A 24,499-nucleotide genomic window follows, 5' to 3' on the forward strand; every position below is an offset into this window, starting at 1 on the left:
TCCATCAGCACAGGTGCTCCACAAAGATGTGTGCATAACCCCCTGCTCTACTCGCGTTACACGTATGACTGTCTGGCTAAGCACAGCTCCAATACCACATTCAGGTTTTCTGATGACACCACTACTGTAGGTCGAATTAAAGGTGGTGACGAATCATCATATTGGCAGGAGATTGAAAATCTGGATGAGTGGTGCCACACTTAATGTCAGCAAGATCAAGGAGCTGATTATTGATTTCAGGAGGAGGAAACCCGAGGTCCATAAGCCAGTCTTCATCAGAGGTGGAAAGGCTGAACAACTTTAGATTCCCCTATGTTATTATTTTGGAGGATCTGTCCTGGGCCCAGCACTGAAGTCCAACTGTGAAGAAAGTACAGAGACACCTCTACTTACTTGTGAAGATTCAGCATGACCTCTAAGACTTTGACAAACTTCCATAACTCTGTAGTGGAAAGTATATTAACTGGCTGCATCACAGCCTGATATGAATTTACCAATACCCTTGAATGGAAAATGCTAGTGAAGTCCTACCCACCACTGAACGCAACCAAACAAGGCTGAGGAATGACCAACACTTGTACACTTGCAGCATATTTGGGTAGCAGTGAAAGATGGACCACCTCACCCTAAATCCTGGGCATTCCAGCAGCCAGATCCCAAACACCAACATCACTTACTCTGGTTGACATCTGGTCAGGCCTGGTAGTTCTTGCCCTCAGCTTGACTATTCTCCCACTGGAGTACAGCTACTGAGGCAGGTTGGAGGGATTACTCCCTATTCAACCCATCAGAGCCATGCCAGCTCCCTATAATAATTTTGTTCTTCCCTGATTGAGCAGTAGACATTTGTGTATATATTCACAAACAAAAGAGACACTGTACGTGTGTTAAACCACAATACATGACTTTATTGAATCAGAATCAGAATCAGACTTTAATCGCCAAGTACCTATGCACATACAAGGAATTTACTTCCGGCAGATGTTGTTTCTCTGCTCATAACAATAATAATGATAAATATAAATGAAAATATGGATTATACATACAGGTAGTGCAATCTAAGTAATAGTTAGCCGACAGTTAACAGTTCTATAAAGCATGAAATACAGAAAGAAAAACAAGTGGTTAATAAAAAACTAATACCTATCATCCATAAATGAGCTGATTTGCAGAATGCTGGCAAACATTCATGCAGTTCCCACTCCTTCATGACTCTTACCCTATCCCTCCCCTTCCCCCCTCCGTTAACTTTCTCAAAACACTCCAAGCTAACAGATTTTGTTTTACAAATTTCAATTTGACTTTGGCGCAAAGCAGGGAGGAGTCACGTTCTGGTGAAGCCCTGTTGCCCTGGAAGTCAAGGGTTGTGGAAAGGGCATGGTTCTCAAAGGATGGGTGATCCCTGCACAGTGAGATTCCATGGGGGCGTTGGGGTAGTCCTGGCATGGGAGTGATGACCTTGTCTCAGCACATTTCTCTGGGACACCCTGCCCCCAGGATCCACCTGACAGAAAGCAGTAATTTAAGGCTGAGCTCTGTGGAGGCTTCCTCTGACAGAGGGTGGTGAATCGCTGAAGGCCTCAGCCCCAGAGTTGTGGGGGCTGGATCATTAGGGATGGTTAAGGTCGAGTTGGAGAAATATTTGCACAGTCAAGGGTTTGAAGGCCGTGGGAACTGGCCCAGAGGAGTTGAGGCCAGTGGCAGAACAGCCACAATGGAGCACGCTTTAAATTCCAGGTTGTGAACATAACTTTGAGGGAAACAGTACACCAGAACACAAAAGAGCTGACTGTTGACTTCAGGAAGGGGAAAGAGAACACACTTGTGCTAGTCTACTTGGGGAAACACTGGTGGGGAGAATCAGCAAGTAAAATTCCTTCTTCAGGCTCCCTGCTACCTCAACACTACCTGCCCCCCCCCCCCCACCTGTCTGTATTGACTGTAAACTTGGCCACAATGCCAACAATTCTGTCATCCAAATCATTGACATAGAATGTGAAAAGTGGTCCCAATGCACACTGCTGCAGAACACTATTGGGCAACCTACCAGAAAAGTCCTCATTTATTCGTAGTCTTTGCCTCCTGCCAGTCAGCCAATCATCTATCCATGCTATTACCTTTCCTGTAATACCATTGGCTCATATCTTGCTAAGCAGCCTCATGTGAGGCACCTTGTCAAAGACAAGTTTTTGCTACAACAAGTGTATGGGACATTGGAAAAAATGTTGAATTTCCCCATGGGGATGAATAAAGTATCTATCTATCTATCTATCTATCTATCTATCTATCTATCTATCTATCTATCTATCTATCTATCTATCTATCATTCTGACAATTTAGGTGAACAATATCCACCCTTGACTCTCCTTTGTCTATCCTTCCTGTCATTTCCTTAAAGAATGTCAACACATTTGTCAGGCTATAAGACCAACATCACATATTCCCATGAGGAGTTTACAACCTGAGGACATGAATACTGAATTCCCCAGTTTCAAGTAACCGATCCCTGTCCCTTTCTCTCTCCTTCTGGTCAAATCAGACTACCTCACACAAACCTTTCTATCCAAAAGCCTCAAAGAGTGTTTTTTCCCCACTCCTGCCCCTCTCCATCAGCTTATTACCTGCACATCCTTCCCACTGGCTGCTCTCCCCCACTATTCTCATATGCCCTCCTGAGCAAATAAAACCTCTGAGGAAGAGGTTTGCATCTCCTTCAACTACAGGTTAGGTACCAGAAAAGTGGAGGATGGCTAGTGTTGTCCCCTTGTTTAAAATGGGCCACCTCAGAAGCCAGGAAAATACAGATGGTGAGCTTTTCATCAGTGGTGAGGAAGGCTCTGAGGGGCAGAATTTATGTTCACATGGAAAGGCAGGGACTGATGAGAAGTCAGCATAGCTTTAAGAAAGGATTATGTACCACAGATCCAATCTATTTTTGAGCAAACATGAGGAAATCTGCAGATGCTGGAAATTCAAAAAACAACATACACAAAATGCTGGTGGAACACAGCAGGTCAGGCAGCGTCTATAGGGAGAAGCACTGTCGATGTTTCGGGCCGAGACCCTTCGTCAGGACTAACCGAAAGGAAAGATAGTAAGAGATTTGAAAGTAGTGGGGGGAGGGGGAAATGCGAAATGATAGGAGAAGACCGGAGGGGGTGGGATGAAGCTAAGAGCTGGGAAGGTGATTGGCGAAAGTGATACAGAGCTGGAGAAGGGAAAGGATCATGGGACTCATGGAGAAAGAAAGGGGGGGAGCACCAGAGGGAGATGGAGAACAGGCAAACAACTAAATATGTCAGGGATGGGGTAAGAAGGGGAGGAAGGGCATTAACGGAAGGTAGAGAAGTCAATGTTCATGCCATCAGGTTGGAGGCTACCCAGCTGGTATATAAGGTGTTGTTCCTCCAACCTGAGTTTGGATTCATTTTGACAATAGAGGAGGCCATGGATAGACATATCAGAATGGGAATGGGACGTGGAATTAAAATGTGTGGCCACTGGGAGATCGTGCTTTTTCTGGAGGACCGAGCGTAGGTGTTCAGCGAAATGGTCTCCCAGTTTATTTTATTTTTGATACATTTTATGACAAAATTGATTAATGCAAACTGGTTAACATTATTTACATGGATCAGTAAACTTTTTGAGAAGGTCCTGCATGGTAAGCTGCTCCAGAGGTTCAGTTATCTGAGTTGTATTGGTGAACCGGATGTAGAGTTGGTCTGGTGGTAGGAGGCAGAGTGTGGTTGTGGATGGGTATTTATCTGATTGAGTCTGTAACAATGTAGCACAGGGTTCATTGCTGGGACCTTTGTTGTTTGTAAAATACATCAATAGCACAGAACTTGGTGCAGTTGCAGATAATAAAGAAGGTCATCTAAGGATCAAGACACATCAAGGATTAGGGCAAGAGTCAAGGATCATAGACAAGCTATGTTCCCACAAAATCATTCAGAGTCTTCACCAACCAGGAGCCCTGGATGAACCATGAGAGCCACAATCTGCTGAGGACCAGATCAGTCATGTTCAGGTCTGGTGACTATGATCCCCAGAAAGCGGGATTGGGGTAAGCCGGGCATGGTACTACGTGCAAAGTGGCAGTTCTGGACCAGACTTGAGTCACTGCAGGATGCTCGGCAGTTGTAGCAGGGTTATCACCATGTACAAAGTGAAACCAAGTGACTTGGGTGACAACGGGGTTTCGCTCCCAGATGAGCTCAATGCCTTCTAAGCTCGCACTGAGCAGCAAAACATGGAGACATCCTCATGAAATCCCACGGCCCCCAGTGATCCTGTGATTTCAGTCTCTGTGCTGACATGAAAGCATCTTTCAGGTGGGTGCACACGCAGAAGCATCCAGCCCTGGCTGAGTAGTGAAGTCCTGTACTGATCTACTGGCTGGAGTATTCACTTATAATGTTAATTAATGTTAACCTCTTGTTTCCTGAGGTTACCAGCTGCTTCAAGGAGGCTACAATTATACCAGTGCCTAAGAAAAATGTGGTAACCTGCCTCAATGACTATCACCCAGTAGCACGTACATCCACTGTGATGAAATGCTTTGAGATGTTGGTGATGAAACACTTCACCTCCTGTCTGAGAAGTGGCTTGTATCTGCTCCAATTTGCCTACCCTCGCAAGAGGTCAACAGCAGATGCCATTTCATTTGCTCTTCACTCAATCCTGGAACATATGGACAACGGAGATGTATACATAGGATGTCTTTTATTGACTTTAGCTTGGCATTCAATACTATCATCCACTCTAATCAATAAGCTTCAAGACCTAAGCCTTAATGCCTCCTGTGCAACTGGATCCACTATTTCCTCAGTTGCAGACCCCAGTCAATTCAGATTAGCAACATCTCCTCCACAATCACTGTCAGCACAGGTGCACCACACGGCTGTGTGCTCTACTCACTTTACACATATGGACTCTGACACTCAGCACAGCTCCAATGCCATATTTAACGTTGGTGATAAAAAACACTGTTGCTAGCCGAATCAAAGGTGGTGACAAATCAGCATATAGGAGGGAGACTGAAAATCTAGCTGCGTAGTGGCACGACAACAACCTCTCGATGTCAGCGAGATCAAGGATCTGATTATTGACTGCCGCAGGAGGAAACCTGCGGTCCGTGAGCTGGTCCTCATTAGGGAATCAGAGGTGGAAAGGCTCAGCAACTTTAACTTCCTCGGTGTTATAGTTTCAGAGGATCTGGACTGAGTGCAGCACATAAGTACCATTACAAATGAAGTATAGCACCTCCTCTACTTTCTTAGAAGTTTGCAAAGATCCGTCATGTCGTCTTAAACTTGGACAGATTTCTGTAGATGTGCGGTGGAGAGTATGTTGACTGGTGGTATCATGGCCTAGTATGGAAATGCCAATGCTTTGAACAGAAGAGACTACAAAAATGGTGGATACGGCCCAGTCTAAAAGGGGTAAAGCCCTCCCATTGATCACATCAACATGGAGTGCTGTTACAGGAAAGCAGCATCCATCGGGAAGGACCTTCACCATCCAGTCCATGCTCTCTTCTTGCTGCTGCCATCAGAAAGGAGGGACAGGAGCCTCAGGGCCCACATCACCAGATTCAGGAACAGTTATTTCCCCTCAACTATCAGGCTCCCAAACCAGTGGGCATAACTTCACTCAACCTCATTCACCCCCTTAACTGAACATCTCCCACAGCCGATGGACTATGCTCAGGGACTCTTCGTCTCATGCTCTTGATATTTATTGTTTATTATTATTATTATTATTATTTTATTTTTCTCTTTTTGTATTTGCACAGTCTGTTGTCTTATGCATATTGATTGTTTGTCCTTGTCGTTGGGTCTGGTTTTTCATTGATTCTACTGAGTTTCCCTGTATTTGCTGTAAATGCCCACAAGAAAATGAATCTCAGGGTTGTACATGGAGATATAAATTTACTTTGAATTTCGAACTTTTGGAGGAGTGAATAAATCAGATGGAAGATTGAGTGGCGCTGAGGCAGATAGAATTTGATCAAATTAATTATGCACTGTGGGACGCCAGATTTTGTTAGCAGGTAGGGAGTTAATGGCCCAGGTGGATCTCCGTCGTGGACTAAGAGCATGAAAGTTTCTGTCAATGCGATCTTCTCTCATTCTGCCATTCCCGGCAACAAATGGTGCGAATTAGAGCTCTGGCCCGAAATGAAAGATTTCCAAGCGATTCGAATTTCGCAGACTTGCTCCGCCTAGAGACTAATGACGCAAACAGGTAGGAAGAGCAGGTACGAATCATGATTGGGGTACGTTAACGCGCCGACCAATCGACATGCAGAGCGGGGATAGAGGAAGATTTTTGGCAGCCGTGAGCCGAGTTGGATTGCACCGTGCACTGGCGGAGGACTGGGAAACTTGAGACAGCGTTGACAATGATAGAGTAACGATGCCGCGTGTACTACTGCTGGCCCTCCTTTGTGGAGGGGTCTCCGCAGGTGGGTGAGAAGTCAGTGGGACACCCAGATCCCGGTCAGTGACAGGCTGGACACAGGGTAACATCCCCCCGGATAGGGGTTGAGCAGCTGGGGGGACGGTAACAGGCCCTGATCTGGGGCGAGAGTCCTATACCGCTCATACTGAGCTCAGCGGGTATCAGCTAGGGGATGGGGGGTGGGGGGGGGGGGGAGTTGGTGGTAGGCTGTTGGAATCCAGAAACTGCGCACGGGGTGAAGAGGGCGGGGAGAGATGGCATAACCTCGGCACTTTCACTGACCTGGGCCGGAAGAGTGTCACTGAACAAGTGGACAGTGGGACACCAGGGATCCGGTTAGCACTGGGGTTTGCGGGGTGGCACAGGAAGAGACCATTCGGTCCTCTCTACAGTGCTATGCAAATTTCTTAGGGACATATCTATAGCTGGGATGCCCAAGATTTTTGCACAGTTCTCTACTTGTTTAAGTGGAGTGGAGAGCGAGTTTGTCAATCTGGCGAGAGCAGAGGATGTTGGGAATGACGAGGGTGGAGCGCCGCGGGAGGGGTATGGGACAGGTGGCAGAGAAGGAGAGCCAGGGGCGGTGGGTGGTGTAAGTACAGACACACCCCGCCCTGAGACGCCAGGCAAGGCCATTTGATTCCAAACAACTGGTTTTTTGATCACTACAGAATGTTTATCTGTTTCTTCCTGCTCCCGCCGCTCTTCCTGCACCTTTCACACTCTTAGTGTCCCATATCAGAATCAGGTTTATAATCACTCACATATGTCGTGAAATTTGTTTTTTCTTGCGGCAACAGTACAGTGCAATGCGTAAAATCACTATAGTCAGGTGCAAAACTCCGAGGCACCCCAGCCATGTCAAGACTTTCGCACTGAACTGTGTTTGTGCCGGAGCACTGTGGCCTCTGGCCACGTTAATGACTGAGACACAAGCGTACAGGGGGCACTTGCACAACTTGGATGGCCAGAGGACAGCGAGAGGGGTCTGACCGGACAGTGTAAAGCAGCTTAAATGGGGTTTAGGAGGTAAGGAGTTGACGCATCTTGGCAGAGAGGAGAGAGGTTAAATGGTGGAACTGAGGTTGTGCAGACCAGAGGGAGCCGGGTGTAAGTAGACAAAGTCCCTGTAGGTCAGGGCCTGTTACGGGCAGTAGAGAGGACAGGGTAAAAGATCATGGTGAAACAATGGCCAGGACTCAAATGGAACTGTGTCCAGACCTTGGAATGATGGAGACAGGGTGTGGGATGCTCCCAGGGATTTCAACTGCAGGGTCGGGTGGGGGACACTGGGATGGTTTTCCCAGCCAGTGTTAGTTGGGTAGAGAGACATCAAAGTTTGGGAGGTCAGTGACTCTCCCAAGTGGACCAGAGCAGCTTGTAGCCCACAGAAATGGGGGAAGTGTCCAGGATGTTCGCAGATCATCGTCTCCTTGGCTCCTGCAGAAACTCCCCCTGCGCAGCTCCCGCCCCTGAAAAGACCCGATCTCCATAGAATCCAACCCCTGCCCACCTCCAACCTCTACAGGGAGCCACCTGCTGTCCCTGCAGAATCCACTACCTGCACACCTCCCGCCCTTGTAGAGATGCCAGACTCACAAAGACCACCTCCTGCCCTGCAATGATCCTTCTGCTTATCTGCTCGGGAGCTCCAGGCTGCCTGTTAAGTTAGCTAACAAAGTACAGCACTGAAATGAAGCCTTTGGCCCACCACAACTGTGCTGACCCATTTGTCCACATCATGCCTGTATCTTTCTATACATTGCCTTTTTAAGTGTCTGTCTAAATGCATCTGTAGTAGTCTGTAGTAGTAGTAGTCTGCATCTGACTACACCACCCTCTTCTGGCAGAAAGTCTATAATAATATAAGATTATTAAGGGATTGGACACGCTGGCGGCAGGAAGCATGTTCCCGCTGATGGGTGAGTCCAGAACTAGAGGCCACAGTTTAAGAATAAGGGGTAGGTCATTTAGAACAGAGATGCGGAAAAACTTTTTCACCCAGAGAGTGGTGGATATGTGGAATGCTCTGCCCCAGAAGGCAGTGGAGGCCAAGTCTCTGGATGCATTCAAGAGAGAGTTAGATAGAGCTCTTATAGATAGCGGGGTTAAGGGATATGGGGAGAGGGCAGGAACGGGGTACTGATTGTGTATGATCAGCCATGATCACAGTGAATGTCGGTGCTGGCTAGAAGGGTCGAATGGCCTACTCCTGCACCTACTGTCTATTGTCCATTGTCTCAGATATCACCCACTCTTGCCCAATTCCATTCTTAAATTCATGGCTGCATCCTCTACATCTTAATGGGGAAGGTTTGAATAAGCGTCAAACACAGGGAAATGGGTCTATCCATTTGGAATTTTTGTTGGCATGGACAAGTGGGGCCAACGGGCCTATTTCGGTAATGTGTTGCTCTATGACTCAAGGGACTTGCTTGATTCCAGTTTCCTACACGTGCCATATGCCAAGGGAAAGTTTTGAACGTCTTAGCCTGAAACATTGACTCTTTATTCCTTTTCATAGAAGCTCCCTGACCTGCTGAGATCCTCTAGTATTTTTGTGTGCGTGACTTCCAGCGTCTTCAGAATCTCTTGTATAAGTTCTTGCCATATGCCGCCTCTTTTCTATCTGATCAAAACGTCTGTCCTTCCTCATTGAAGGTTGACTTGCCATCTTTGCCTTTCCTCTTTCCTCAATGGCCCTGAGCTAACTCCTTTTAAGAGCCTCCCAATTGTCAGCTTTTGTTTTACCTGCAAATATCTTCTCCCATCCTACCTTTGTCAAGTCTTTTCTTGCACTATTGAAATTACTTTTCCATCTGTTCAGGATCTTAACTTGGGGACCTTTCCTATAATTACCTTGGAATTTACAGAATTATGGTCATTGTTCCCAAAGCATCCTCCCATCAACGCTTGCACAGGCCTGATTTCACTTCCTAGTGTAAGCTGATGTACAGCATAGTCTCTGGCAGTGCTCTCCATGTATTGTATGAATAAACTCTCTTGAATACACATAACAAGTTTCATTCCATCTAAGTTCTTTGCATTGAGATGATCTCACTCAATACTGGGAATATAAAATCCCTGCTCCTAAAACTCTAACACATTTCTGCAACTCACTTACATATCCGTCCTAATTCAAATTTATGGAAGAGAGGCCTCTCATGTAATTCTAGCAAACCGACCACCCCTCTCTTATTCCTAAATTCTACAGATATGGCTTCATTGGAAAATCTCTCAGAACCTCCTCAACAGGCAGTTCAACCCTCCCCCTCATCTTTTTCATTCCACTGTCACATCTGAAACTTCTTTACTTGGGAACTGTCCTTTCCACAACCATGTTTCCATGATTGCAACAACTGTTACACTGCTACTGAGTTTCCCAATTCCAATCAACTTAGTTTCAGCCCTCTTGAGTAGTGTGAGCAGTACTCTCTGCAAGGATATTGGTCCTCCTCCAGTTTAGCTGTAACCTGACCTTCTGGTAAAGGTCCCAACTGCCCCGGAAGGAATGTCAGTTATCCAGATACCTAAAGCCCTCCCTCCTGCACTAATTAATTCATAGTTTTGATGAGGAGGTACAGGGAATGGTTAATAGATGATACTAATGTAGCTAGTGCTGACGACTGTGAAGATCAGGATTTACAGAGAGATCTTGATCAACTGATGAAGTGGGCCAAGGAATGGCAAATAAAGTTGAATTTGGATAAGTAAAAGGAATTGCATTTTGGAACATCAAATAGGGTAGGAAGTTCCATGGGGTGTGTTGTAGAACAGAGGGATCTAGGAATACAACTACATGGTTCCCTGAAAGTGGTGTCACAGAGTAGTGAAGGTGGCTTTTGATACACTGGGCTTCATCAGTCCAGGGCAGGGATATGTTATATTGCAGCCTCACCAACATATTGAACGACTGCATCTGGAATATTGTGCTCAGTTTTAGTCACTATACAATAGGAAAGATGCCTTTATACTGGAAAGAGTTCAGAGGAGATTCATGAGGATGTTGCCAGGTCTTGAGGGTCTGAGTTATGGGAGAGGGACTGAGCAGGTTAAGGCTTATTTTCATTGGAGCATAGGCAAATGAGGGGTGATCTTGTAGAGGTATATGAAGTCTTAAGGGGCACAGATAGAGTGAATGTACTGTCTTTTTCCCACAATTAGAGAATCAAGAACTAGAGGATATAGAATGAAGAGATTTATTAGGAACTTGAAAGTGATCAGTACATGTGGAATGAGTTGCCAGTAGAAGTGGCTGAGGCAAGTGTATTAATGACAATTAAACAGACTTGGACAGGTACGTGAATAGGGAAGGTTTAGAGGGATAAATGGGACTGGCTTGGGCAGGATTCTGGTCGGTATGGACCAGTTGAGCTGAAGGGCCTGTTTTTCTGCTGTGACTGACTCTCCAGGTATACACTCACCTGTCCTGTCCTGATATCTACCCTCACAAGCACTTTGGACCAGGAGTAATCCTGAGATTACAACCATAGAGTTCCTGCTATTTACCTTCTCCTATCTTCCTAAATGTACTTTGCAGGAATTCACCCCTCTTTCTACCTAGAGCTTTAGTATCAACATGTATAATTACCTCTAGCTTTGCTCTCTCCCCTTTCAGACCTTTCAGTACGCAGTCTGAGAAATCACAGACCCTGGCACCAGGGTGGCAACACACCATCCTCGGGTCTCACTCTCAGTCACAAAACACCTTTACTTAACAAAATCTTGCCACTACTGTTCACTGTAACTTTTTCCACCAATGTCAGAGCCAACAATGATTCCACAATCTTGGCTGCTGCCACTTTCCTCTCAGGTCTTTTCCCCAGCAGTGTCAGACATAGTTGAGAGGGCAGTGACCACAGGGGCTCCAAGTACTACTGGCCTGTCCTTATTGCCCTACCTAGTGGTCACCCACCTCCTCTTTCTGGACCTGTAATGTTATCAACTCACTAACCAAACTTTCTATCACATTCTCTGCAGCTGGAATGCTTCAGAATGAGTCTGGGTGGTCCGCCCCGAGCAGCAGCTGGACCCGCTTTCTGCAGGGATAGTCAGCGGGATATAGAAAAGTCTCTGATCTCCAATGTCCTGCAGGAGGTGCAGACCACTGCCCTAGCCTCCATATCCTTTATCCCCAGTCCCTTCCACGTGGAGACAAAACACACAAAAACCTCAAAGTTTCAGAGGTTAATTTTGTTATCAAAGTACACAACTCTGAAATTCTTGAATTCTCCGGGTAGCAATGAAACCAGAAAAGAAAAGAAAGGCAGCACGATCATCAACCCCCAAATCCCACCTCCCCACAAAAAAAACAAAAACGGAACAGGAACTTCACCCATCAAATCCCACCTCCCACACAAAAAAACGAGAGAAACAGATCAAGCACATCGACCCCCAAATCCCTCCTTGAGTACAAAAAATGAACAAAGCAGATCAGGCACATCGACTCCCAATTCCTTCCTTCCGTACAAAAATAAACAGCAAAATGGATCAGGCATGTCGACCCTCAAATCCCCCTCCCCCACAAAAAACTAGAAGATCAGTCTATATCCAAAGTCCAAATCCAAAAAACACAGAAAACCTGGACAATACTCTCGGGGCCGGACACAGCAGCAAGCCTTTCCCCCTCGGGTACGGAGCGACCGATCAAAAGACAGGCAACCGGTGCTCACCCTCTGCTCTCGCTTCTACGCTTCAATCGCCCTCATTGACCTCAGGGAGACAGAGAGTGATTTAACACATCTGGCCCTGGTGAACATGTCGTGTTCCATGGACCCCACAGCACAGGTCATCCAGGAAACTGCAGCTGTGACCAGGAATATGGTCCACCTTGTCTCCAGGTGGGACTCACACGTGGTTCATTGGGCGAGGGGTCAGTTGTGATGGAGACCCTGATTTACTTTGAGGTTTGGAGTTGTCCCACGGGTCCCTCCCCACCGGTACTTGGGACCCTGATCATGGGGTTCGGGTCTCGAGGCCTCTCTGAATCTCTGCTCCAATTTCAGGCTCTCACTCTCTCCGTTATTTCTACATGGCGGTGACCCCGGTGCCGGAGGTCCCCGAGTTTGTGGTGGTCGGGTACGTGGACGAGGAGCAGATCATTTACCACGACAGTGTGCTGGGACGGACGGTGCCCCGACAGGGGTGGATGGCGGAGAGCCAGGACCCCGACTACTGGGAGCGTGAGACACAGAACCTGCGGGGCAACGAGCCGGGGTTCAAGGCTGACATCCAGACACTGCAGAAGCGAACCAACCAGACGGGGGGTGAGTGGGATACCACATGGGGGCAGAGTGGGTGTGGAGATGTGTCAGGTGGCAGATGAGCAAGGGAGGAACAGCACTTGTGGGAAAAGGGGGAAGTTTCCTCCCCAGCCCACACTGACGGACGGTGTGTTGCAGGGACCCACACCATCCAGCTGATGTACGGCTGTGAGCTCCGTGACGATGGGACCACCGCCGGGTTCATGCAGTACGGCTGGGACGGGTCGGACCTGATCAGCTTCGACAAGGATCGGATGGTGTGGGTGACCCCTGTGCCCTGGGGTGTCCTTACCAAGGACAAGTGGGACCAGAACATGGCCAGGAACCAGCAGTTCAAGGGATACCTGGAACAGACCTGCGTCGAGTGGCTGAAGAAGTACGTTCAAGATGGGGAGAGTCACCTAAAGCCCAGTAAGTGGTGGTGGCGTCCGCTGCGTGTCTGTGGGTTGGTGTCCGCTGCGTGTCTGTGGGGTAGGGGTGGAACGGTGGGTTGGCGTGTGCTGGGAGTTTTCAGTGTGTGTTATGCATGTGTGGGGGGTAGGGTCAGTATGTGAGTGGAAGGATCAGTGTTCTTACGTGGGTACCCCCCGCACTGTCTCCTCTCACCACAGATCCCCCTGAAGTCTCCTTCATCGCCTCACTGGACAACCGCCACCTCTCCTGTGTGGCCACTGGCTTCTACCCTCAGTCCATCGACGTGACTATTCTACGCGACGGCCGGACCCTGGAGGAGATCCATTCCCACGGGATCCTGCCCAATCACGACAACACCTACCAGCTGACCAGGACGGTGATGGTGGAAGGCATGGACACAGCAAAGTTCTCCTGTCGGGTGGAACACCGGGGTCTCCCCGAGCCCCTCGTCCTGTTCCTGGGTAAGAGACACTCACTGGTGGGGCGGTACAGAGGCAGGGAGAGAGAGGGAGCACTGGTGACCACTGGCCTTGGTGTGGATAGAGGGAGGGGGTCAGTGCTGCCTTGAATGGGATGAAAAGACCGGGGAAGCCAGTCTCCCTCTGTTGGACAGAAGGGTGTAAGGTGGGGGAAATGTGGTGTGTAAACAGACGGGGAATCCCGGTCCCTGCGCCTAACCTACTGTTTCTCTGAATCTTGGCCAGTTCTGAAGTCCAGCTATATACCTCTCATGGTCATCGCTGCGCTCGTAGTCCTGGTGATCCTGATTGTCTTCGCTGACGTTGTGGCTTATCACTTCTACAAGAAGAAAGGTAGGACTGGAGAGAGTTGTACTGTTCCCCAGGAGAAGTGAGCTTGGGCAGGACTAAGTGCTCTCAGCAGCCACAACCCTAGCACTCCTGCCTCTCCACTCAAAAGGGTGCCCTGTCCTCAGACCCTCCCCTTCCTCACCCATCCCGTGCCCATACTGTTGCCGACCACCTTCCCTTTCGCCAATATAATGACATCCGTGTTATCCCTATCAGTCTCTGCCACCCAGCTCTCCCTCTCCTTCCCCCTGATTGTCGGGTCGGTCAAATTGTTATCCATCTTCCCTCAGTTTTATAGAGAAGTACAGCACAGAAAACAGGCCCTTTGGCCCATCTAGTCTTTGCCGAACCATTTAAATTGCCTACTTCCATTGACCTGCACCGAGACTATTGCCCTTCATACCCCATCAATCCATGCCCTAACCTCTCAAAAAATTGAACTCAGGCTCACATACACCACTTGGCGATGGTAGCTCGTTCCACACTCTTAACGTCCCACTGAGCGAAGAAGTTGCCACTCATGTTCCCCTTAAACTTTTCACTTTTCACCCTTAACCTATGACCTCTAGCTGTCATCCCACCCAACCTCAGTAAAAAAAAGCCTGATTGCATTTACCCTCTCTATACCACTCATAATTTTGTAAGACAGAAGCTTTCTTTATGACCCTATCTACATGTGATGCCACTTTCAACAAATTATGGACCTGTATTCCCAGATCCCTTTACCATCCACTGTGTGAGACCTACCCTGGTTGTCCCACTGAAGTGCAACACCTTTCACTTGTCTAAATTAAATTCCATCTGCCATTTTTTCAGCTGGTCCCTATCCCGCTGCAAGCCATGATAGTCTCTCTTGCTGTCCACTCCACCACCAATCATCTGCAAATTCGCTGATCCAGTTAACCACATTATCAACCAGATCATTGAGATAGATGATAAACAACAATAAACCCAGCACCAATCCCTGTGGCACTCCACTAGTCACAGGCCTCCAGTCAGAGAGGCAACCATCTACTACCACTCTCAGGCTTCTCCCACAAAGCCAATGTCTAATCCAATTTACTACCTCATCCAGAATGCTGAGCAATGACTTTCCTGACCAGCCTCCCATGTGGGACCTCGTCAAGTGCTGTGCTAAGGTCCACGTAGGCAACCTCTATTGGCTTCACTTCATCAACTTTCCTGGTAACTTCCTCAAAAAACTCAAGACCTACCATGCACAAAGCCATGCTAACTATCCTTAATCAGTCTACATCTAACCAAATACTCATATATCCGGTCTCTTAGAATACCTTCCAATAACCTTCCCACTACTGATGTCAGGCCCACCAATCCATAATTTTAGAGCCTTTCTTGAACAGTGGAAGAACACTGGCTATCCTTCAATTCCTCTGGTACCTCACCTGTCACGAAGGATGTTTTAAATCTCTGTGCTAGCATCCCAGCAACTTCTGCAGTTGCCTCCTACAGGGTCTGAGGGAACACATTGCCAGGGGATTTATCCACCCTAATTTGCCTCAAGACAGCAAACACCTCCTCCTCTGTAATCTGAACAGGGTCCATGAAGTCGATGCCATGTTGCCTTCCAGAGACTCTGTGTCCATCTCCTGAGTAAATACAGATGCAAAAAAATCATTTAAAATCTGCCTCATCTGCTTTGGCTCCACTCATGGATTACCATTCTGATCTTCCAGAATTTTGTCCCTTGCAATCCTTTTGCTCTTAACATATCTGTAGAATCCCTTAGGGTTCTCCTTCCCCTTGTCTGCTAAGGCAACCTCGCACATTCTTTCAGCCCTCCTGATTTCTTTCTGAAGTGTTCTCTTCTATTTCCTATACACCTCTTTTTTTCCCCACCTGCCTATACCTGCTATGTACCTCTTACTTTTTTCTTAACCACAGCCTCAATATCTCTTGAAAACCAAGGGTCCCTGCACTGGTTATCTTTACCTTTTATTCTGACAGGCACATACAAGCTTTGAATTCTGAAAATTTCACTTTTGAAGTACTCCTTCACAGAAAACAGCCTGTTCCAATCCACATTTGCCAGATCCTTTCTGATACAATCAAAATTGGCCTTACTCCAATTTAGAATCTCAACCTGTGGATCGGACTTTTCTTTTTGCATATCTACTTTGAAACTAATGGCACTGTGATCACTGGATGCAAAGTATTCCCCTACACAAACTCCTGTCACCTGTCCTGTCTCATTCCCCAGTAGCAGATCAAGTATCACACAGTCGCTTATTGGGACTTCTATGTACTGATTAAGGAAGCTTTCCTGAACATGTTTGACAAACTCTATCCTGTCTAGTCCTTTTACATTATGGAATCCCCAGTCAATATGTGGAAAGTTAAAATAACCTACTGTAACAATCTTGAGTTTCTTGCAACAGTCTGCAGTCTCTCTACGAATTTGTTCCATCGGACTGTTAGGTGGTCTGTAATGTAGCCTCATTTATGTGGTCATACCTTTCTCATTTCTCAGTACCACCCATAATTCCTCACTAGTCGAGTTCTCCAGTCTGTCCTGACTGAGCACTATCGTGACATTTCCCTGAACAGTAACACTATCCCGTATCCTTTAATCCCTCCCACTCTGTCGTGTCCAAAATCAACAGAACACCAGAAAACTGAGCTGCCAGTCCTGCCTGTCCGGTAACCAAGTCTTATTAATGGCTACAATATTATAATTGTGTAGATCCATGCCCTGAGTTCATCTGTCTTGCCCATGATACTCCTTGCATTGGTATGTACACAGCTCACAGCTCAGGACATTAGTTGCACCATGCTCAGCCTTTTGATTCCTGATTTTGTCTGAGATCTTAGCGACATTTGGTTCCCATCCCCCTGCAGCTCTAGTTTAAACCCTCCTCTACCCTCGTGCAACACCAGCAAACCTTCCCACTAGGATATTAGCCCCCTTCCAGTTCAGGTGCTAACTGGCTCTTTTGTGCAGGTCCCACCTTCCCTGGAACCTGTCTCCTCTTCCCCAGTACTGACTCTATGACCGAAAGTCATATGGTGCAGTATGAAGCCCTTGTCCCCTGCTGTCCAGACTGATCCCATTTTGTATCTCTCTGTACATTGGTAATTAAAGTACCTCTCTAGATCTGACTTCAATGGTATGAGAGTCTCCACCATCCCCACACACGGTGTGTTCCAGATTCCAGCCTCCTGGGGAAAACATTCTTTTCCCAGGTTGTCTCAGGATTACTCCTCATTTATAGACCTCTGACCTGGGGAAATGGTTCATCCTCTCTGCCTCATCTTATTATCACTGTGTACATTCCCAGCTGGTGGACCTGAGTAAACAGTCACCCTTTCCACCCGGTCGCCCACCAGCTTTGTTCAGTCTTTTATGGAGAGATGTCTCATAGTGTTGCAGTGGGCTGGAAAAGTTAATCCTTTCCCAACTTGTATCTGGACCATTGTTTGAATGGGGATCAGAGCCCATTGGGTGTATCTGGTATTGAGTATATAAGGTTATGTGCTCGGGACATGGGAACCTACTTACTGACTGTCTCCGTATTTTACAGAGGGGAAGAGTGGCTACAGTCCCACCAGAAGTAAGTTCATCATAAATCACATCTGGATGGTTGTGTTGCAGTATTTACATTCAGTGGCAATTTATTAAGTACACCTTGGAATCCGATGTGGTCTTCTGCTGCTGTAGTCTGTCCACTTCAAGGTTCAACAGGCTGTATGTTCAAAGATGCTCTTCTCCACATCACTGGCTTTCCACACGTATGGTTACTTGAGTTACCATCATTCTTCTATCAGCTTGAACCTGTCTGCTCATTCTCCTCTGACCTCTCTCATCAACGAGCTGTTTTCTTCCACAAACATGCTGCTCACTCGATGTTGTTTTTCACCATTCTCTGTAAACTCTAGAGATGTTTTGGGTGAAAATCCCAATAGATTGGCAGTTTCTGAGATACTCAAACCACCGCATCTGGCACCATCGACCATTCCACAGTCAAAATCACTTTGATCACATTTCTTCCCCGTTCTGTTAGTACTTTAGTCTGTGAGCCAGGACCCCAAATTTGGGTCACCAGTACCATCTGGGGGGAATAATTCTTATAGTGATTTTTGGCAAAGTGCTGAAAATATGGGATAGCATTGCCGCAGTGGTAGCTTTCTGTCTTTGTTTGGACGCATCTAGCACAAGGGTGCAGTCTACGTATGGAGGATATCCTTTCTCATCCCCTTGGACCATTGCCCTGGGCCCTGTCCACACCAGAAGGATTGCTGAGAAAGATAAATAATGCTACTTTAGCCACAACCTTGCAGAAAAATGTACCAGTAGAAGAACAAGTCCCAGGAAACCCTGCTACAGTGGTTGATGGAATGAACTTGGTCCAAAGAGTGAAAGGTGATCAAGTTACTTTCAGAGATGTTGCCACAGCAATTCTGGGTACGGCTCTGAGGGAAGGCAGTCAGAGTAGCAGAATAGATGTTGTGTTCGACACATACAAGGAGAACTCTGTCAAGAATAGTGAAAGATCTCTACGGGGTGAAGAGACTGGTCATGAGTTGCAAGGCACACAGATTGTGAGGCAGTGGAGGAGCTTCCTGACCAAAGTCAGTAACAAAAATAGTCTCATTAGCTTCATAGTCCATGAATGGAGGAAGGCGGAGTACAGAGCAAAGCTTTAGGAGAAGGTTCTGTCTGCAACTGTGAATGGCAAACCATCTCAAGACGGTGAGGTGGTGTCAGCTCTTCAGTGTCAACAAGAAGCAGATGGCCACCTGCTTCTCCATGCTGCCACAAAAGAGGGATACCAAACCGTAGTGATCTGCTCAGAAGACACAGATGTCTTTATCATGTCTTTAGCATTTTGTGACAAGATTGAGGCCCCATTGTTCCAGAAGTGTGGCACTAGAACCCGTACCAGGCTTGTAGACATCAGGAAGGTTGCTGCCACTGTTGGCATAGAGGTTTGTAGGGCTCCTATCGGGTTGCACACACATACAGGATGTGACACTGTAAGTGCTTTTGCAGGCAAAGGGAAGACAAGAGCCCTAAAACTTCTGACCAGCAACAGGGAAACTCAGGGCACATTCTTAGAGTTAGGTCAGGAATGGGACCTCTCCCCAGAACTGATGGACAAGCTGGAGGCATTTACATGTCTCCTGTATGCCCCAAAAGCATCGACCACCAAGGCTAATGAGCTCAGGTATCACCTTTTCTGTGCCACAAAAGGCGAAATCAAAAGTCATCAACTCCCACCATGCAAGGACTGCTTAACAAAACATGCACAGCAAGCCAGCCACCAGGCTGGTATGTGGAGAAGATGTTTGGAGAAGGACCCACAAGTGCCAAGCCCTGTTGGCAGAGGATGGAAGATGGAGAGAGACGAGGAAGCTGACCAGTTGGTGGTGCACTGGATGGAAGGCCAGCCAGCACCCGATGCCGTCCTGGATCTACTGGCCTGTAACTGTCCAAAAAATGTTCACTCCCAAGATGTATGTGTGTGTTGCAAATGGCCTCAGGTGTACTGACATGTGTAGACTGGCAGACTGTGAGAACCAGGCATCCACCTCAGAGTGTGGAAAGTTCAGACGAAGATGTGGAGGACTTGGGAAATTATTATGATTATTAATAGGTTATGAAAGTATGGAAAACAAAGTATGGAAAGCAGACTTTGATTAAATATATTCATTTTACAACCAAATGGGGCCTAGGTTACGGCCGTGTGGAACCCTACATTTGAATTATTGTACCGTAATTCTATATGCTATGACAAAAGTTTAAGATTGTTTTGATTTGATACAACAATATGGAAAATATCATGACATTGGTAAACTCCAGAAATCTCTCCAAATGGGTTTTTTACCTTTTGGGGGGTGGGGTAACATTTTCTGCTGTACTGATGTTAATATAGAATACATACAAAAAGTGATTACTTATTTGAATTCCTGAATACATTCTCTACAAATCCATGTGATTATATATATACGAGGGTTTTTATTGACTTTTCCAAAATAAACAACAGACAAATATTTTTCTAGAAGTGAAATGATTCACTCTACTGAAATTGGGCATTGCACTGCGAGTGCCACCAATGACATAGTTTTCAATGTAGAATTTTATAACAACATTTGAGGAAACGTGCTTGAACTGAGCTATCATTGTGACAAATTTCAATGTTGAGGGATCACTGATGACAAAATACCACTAGGTTGAATATATATGTTGTACTTTAGATTGGCCACTTTTCAGGAATGCTTATTTTAGGGTAGTGTTATAAAATGCACGATCGCACACATAAAGCTAACACTGGTGCAATGCTATCACATATTTTCTAACTCCAGAGATGTATACCTTGCCAAAAATCACTGTGAGCATTATTCCCCTCAAATGGTACCGACCAACCCTACTGGCTCACGGACTAATAGTGTGCAAAAGGGGGGATTTGGGGTTTGCAGGATTTTATAACGTTTTTGTGGGCAATGGGGGGGGGGGTTGTTGATGTCTTTCTTTCAGTGACTTCCATGGTTTTCTCTGTTTCATGGCTACCTGGAGAAGATGAATCTTAGAACTGTATATTGCATAATGCTTTGATAATAAATGAACCTTTGGTCTGACCAACCACTGAACCTCTTTCATGCTTGCCTTTATGCATTGAGTTGTTGCCGCAAAGTTGGCTGATTATATTAACGAGCAGGTTGACCTAATAAAGAGGCCACTGAGTGTTTGTTTAACATCTTATTAAGGGAGCTGGGGCTGTCTGTGTGCATGTCTTTGTGTCTGCTTGTTTATCTGTATAGACTTGTCTATACAGTGCGTGCATGTATCTTTGTTTCTCTGTGTCTGCTCTGCATTGGTAATAAATGTTTTCCTGCCTGTCCTTCCGTTCACAGCTTCTGACAAAGGAGAATCCTCCTCCAACTCCTCTGACGTGGCCTGAGGTAGGAACCGTGTTGGGCACTGGTCAATACTGGGTTTCCCAGCTCTTGTTACTGGAGCTGGTCATTACAGCACAGTCTGGGCACTGACAACCCCCTGTCTGGAACCAGAACTATGAGATGGGCTGCAACTAGTCCCACAGCATCTCACCCTTGGAATTTATAAATGGCACAATTCAAATGCCATCTATAAATTTGCTGATGACATGACTACTGTTTGCAGTATTTCAGACGGTGGCAAGAAGGCATACAAGAGCGAGATGGATCTGCTGGTTGAGTGGAGTCACAGCAACAACCATGCATTCAATGTCACTAAAGCCAAGGAATTGCTTGTTGACTTCACAAGGGGTAAGCTGAGGGAACCAGTCGTCATCAAGGGATCAGAAGTGGAAAGTTCCCACCTGTTTCAAAAGGGCAACAATTATACCAGTGCCCAAGAAGAGTAGTGTGAGCTGCCTCAACGACTAACATCCAGTAGTGCTCACATCTATGGTGATGAAACACTCCGAGAGGTTTGCCATGCCTACAATCAACACCCCTCTCAGGAAGGACCTGGACCCACTGTAATTTGCCTATCACCATAATAGGTCTACTGCAGGCATGATCTCAATGGCTCTCCACGCAGCCTTGGATCACCTGGACAATGCAAGTACCTATGACAGGATGCTGTTTGTTAAATATAACTCAGCATTTAACACCATTATTCCTACAGTCCTGTTTGCAAAGCTACAGATCCTGGGCCTCTGTACCTTCCTCTGCAACTGGATCCTCGATGTTCTAAATGGAAGACCACAATCTGAGTGGATAGAAAAAAAAAATCTCCATCTCACTGGCAATCAACACTGGTGCTCCACAGGGATGTGTGCTTAGCCCACTGTTCTTTTCTGTCTACACCCATGACTGTGGCTATAAGTTTGCTAATGATACACCCATTGTCAGCAGAATTTCAGCTGGTGTCAAAAGGATGTACAGAAGGGAGACATACCAGTTAGTTGAGTGGTGTGACAGCACCAACCTTGCACTCAATGTCAGCAAGATCAAAGAGCTGATTGTGGACTTCAGGGAGGGCAAGACAAGGGAACACAAACCAATCCTCGTAGAGGGATCAGAAATGGAGAGAGTGAGAAATTTCGAGTTCCTGGGTGTCAATATCTCTGAGGATTTAACCTGGATGCAACCTATTGATGCAGCCATAAAGAAGGCAAAGACAGTGGCGATATTTCATTAGGAGTGTGAGGAGATTTGGTTTGTCAACTAAAACATTCAAACTTCTACAAATGTGGAGAGCATTCTGACTGGCTGCATCACTGTCACTGAAGAGGGCTACTGCACAAGATCAAAATAATTTGCAGAAACATGCAAAATTAGTCGGCTCTATCACGGCACCAGCCCCCATAGTATCCAAGATATCTTCAAGCAGTGATGCTTTAGGAAGTCAGTGTCCATCTTTAAGAATCCCCACCACCCTCTTCACATTGTTAACATCAGGAAGGAGGTACAGAAGGCATGGGGCAGACACTCAGCGATTCAGGAGCAGTTTCTTCCCCTCTGTCATCTAATTCCTAAATGGACATTGAACCCATGAACACTACCTCACTACTTTTTTATTTCCATTATTTGACAGCACTCATTTTAACTTAACGATTTAATAGACATATATACTTAATGTAACTCAGTTTTTTCTATATATTTATTTGTCATGTATTTCATTTTACTGCTGCCATAAAGTTAACAAATTTCATGACATATGCCGGTGAAATTAAATCTGATTCGGAACAATTCCAAGTTTCTGGATGTCAACAGCCCTAAGAATCTATTTGGGTCCAAAATCTTGATGCATCTACAAAGAAGACATGACAGTGACTATGTTTCATTAGCAGTCTGAGGAACATAGTTATGTCACCAAAGACACTCACAAATTTCAACAGATGTACTGTGGAAAGCATTCTAACCGGCTGCATCACTGCCTGGTATCGGGGAGGAGGGCACTGCACAGGATCAGAATAAGATGCAGAAAGTTGTAAACTCAATCAGCTCCATCGTGGACACTAGCCTCCCCAGCATCCAGGCAATCTTCAAAAAGCGATGCTTCAAAAAGGCGGCATACATCAGTAAGGACTGCCATCACCCACGACATGCCCTCTTCTCATTGCTACCATCAGAGGTTGGTACAGGACCTGAAGGCGCACTCTCAATGTTTCAGGAACAGCTTCTTCACCATGAACGTTCACTCAATACTTTTATTTTCTCTTTTTGCACTGTTTAACTTTTTAAATATATATTTATATTTGCTGGTTTTATTATGTATTGCATTGTACTGCTGCTGCATTACAACAAATTTCATAACGTACGTCAGTGATATTAAACCTGATTCTGAATGGCCCTTGCTTCGCTCCATTCCAGGGGATCCAGTTCCTGGTTCTCCTGCAGCTTGTGACTGGAATTGTTTCTTCCCAGGGTTCCACACCACTGCTGTCTTGTGGGGGTTGCAGGGTGTTGTTATGGGGTGAGGCTGTTAGGTGGGATGGTGGGAGAGCGGGAGGATATCTGGGTTATGTTACAGTGGATGTTGGGAATTGGGAATGCCTAGACATTATTCTCACTGTTGCGTGGGTGGTTTCAGTGGGTTTCACGGTCAGTATTGGGGGAAAGGTTTACTACTGAAGTTTCTGTGAGCTTTTCTCACTATATCAATCTCTCTCCCACTCCCCTCCTCCTCTGCAGGAAATCTGATCGACAGTGGGATGTTGATGAAGAAAACTTGGGTGTAAGAGTGCAATCCTGGGGCTGGGCTCTTTTCTATGGCAAGGTTCCCAACCATTTTCATGCTATGGACCAATGATTTAAGGGCTCCATGGACCCCAGGGTGGGAACCCCTATTCTACGGGGAAATCTACGACTGGGTGCTTAACTTCATGGTTGGGTTTATGAACAAGTCGCTGCTGTCACTGCAGAAGCTGGACTATATAATGCTGCTTTTCAAAAGTTAAATCACTTTGGAAAAGTGATTTGGTTTGGATAAATTGAATGGGGTTTAGAGGCGAATTTCTATTTTTACAAAAATATACTTTATTCAGAATAAAATTTTTTACAAGTATAAACTTAGCAAGACCCTTTTACTTACTAGTAGACAATCCTCAATTATATTTTTTTGAAACCAATAGCAACGTTGTTACTCATGTGGTCCTCCGGAGTGGTACACTACTTTTTTTTAAACAAAATAAACTTTATTCTTAATAAATTATTTACAAGGATAAACTGTTGAACGCGTTTTCATTTTTTACGTCCATAGTCAATGCTTTCTGTTCTGTTCCAATGCATTAATTGCTCCCTGGGGTGGTACACTGCTACATTAATAATGAAGGGCCTTCCTCTCAAGCACAAGAAGAATTTTACACTGTGGTCCTTCCCCACCCAGCCCTGACAGTGGCTGCACCAAGCTTCAGTGTTTCCCTCAACAAGTCCGTACTCCTGCAGCCCGGACAATGGCAGCATTCCTCTGTGGAAATCTCGACGTGCTGGCAGATCAACAAGTTTCAGGCTGACCAAAGAGCGACTTTCACTGAGTTAATGATCTGCGGACAACATAGATATCCCATGTGTGTGTGTCCTTGGGAACAGCCTGTGCATCAG

General features: G+C 46.2%; 1 protein-coding gene across 1 annotated transcript; it reads left to right on the forward strand.

The window, feature by feature from the left end:
- Positions 1–6,327: 6,327 nt before the first annotated feature.
- LOC140716613 (class I histocompatibility antigen, F10 alpha chain-like) lies at positions 6,328–24,088 on the forward strand. Its single transcript, XM_073029449.1, has 8 exons — positions 6,328–6,469; positions 12,471–12,731; positions 12,867–13,139; positions 13,340–13,603; positions 13,847–13,954; positions 17,491–17,520; positions 20,822–20,869; positions 23,591–24,088. The coding sequence occupies exons 1-7, from the start codon at positions 6,421–6,423 to the stop codon at positions 20,866–20,868; spliced, it is 1,032 nt and encodes a 343-aa protein (XP_072885550.1). The 5' UTR covers positions 6,328–6,420; the 3' UTR covers position 20,869; positions 23,591–24,088.
- Positions 24,089–24,499: the final 411 nt, after the last annotated feature.

This window comes from Hemitrygon akajei, chromosome 2 (genome assembly GCF_048418815.1).
Source record: "Hemitrygon akajei chromosome 2, sHemAka1.3, whole genome shotgun sequence".
Taxonomy (NCBI): domain Eukaryota; kingdom Metazoa; phylum Chordata; class Chondrichthyes; order Myliobatiformes; family Dasyatidae; genus Hemitrygon; species Hemitrygon akajei.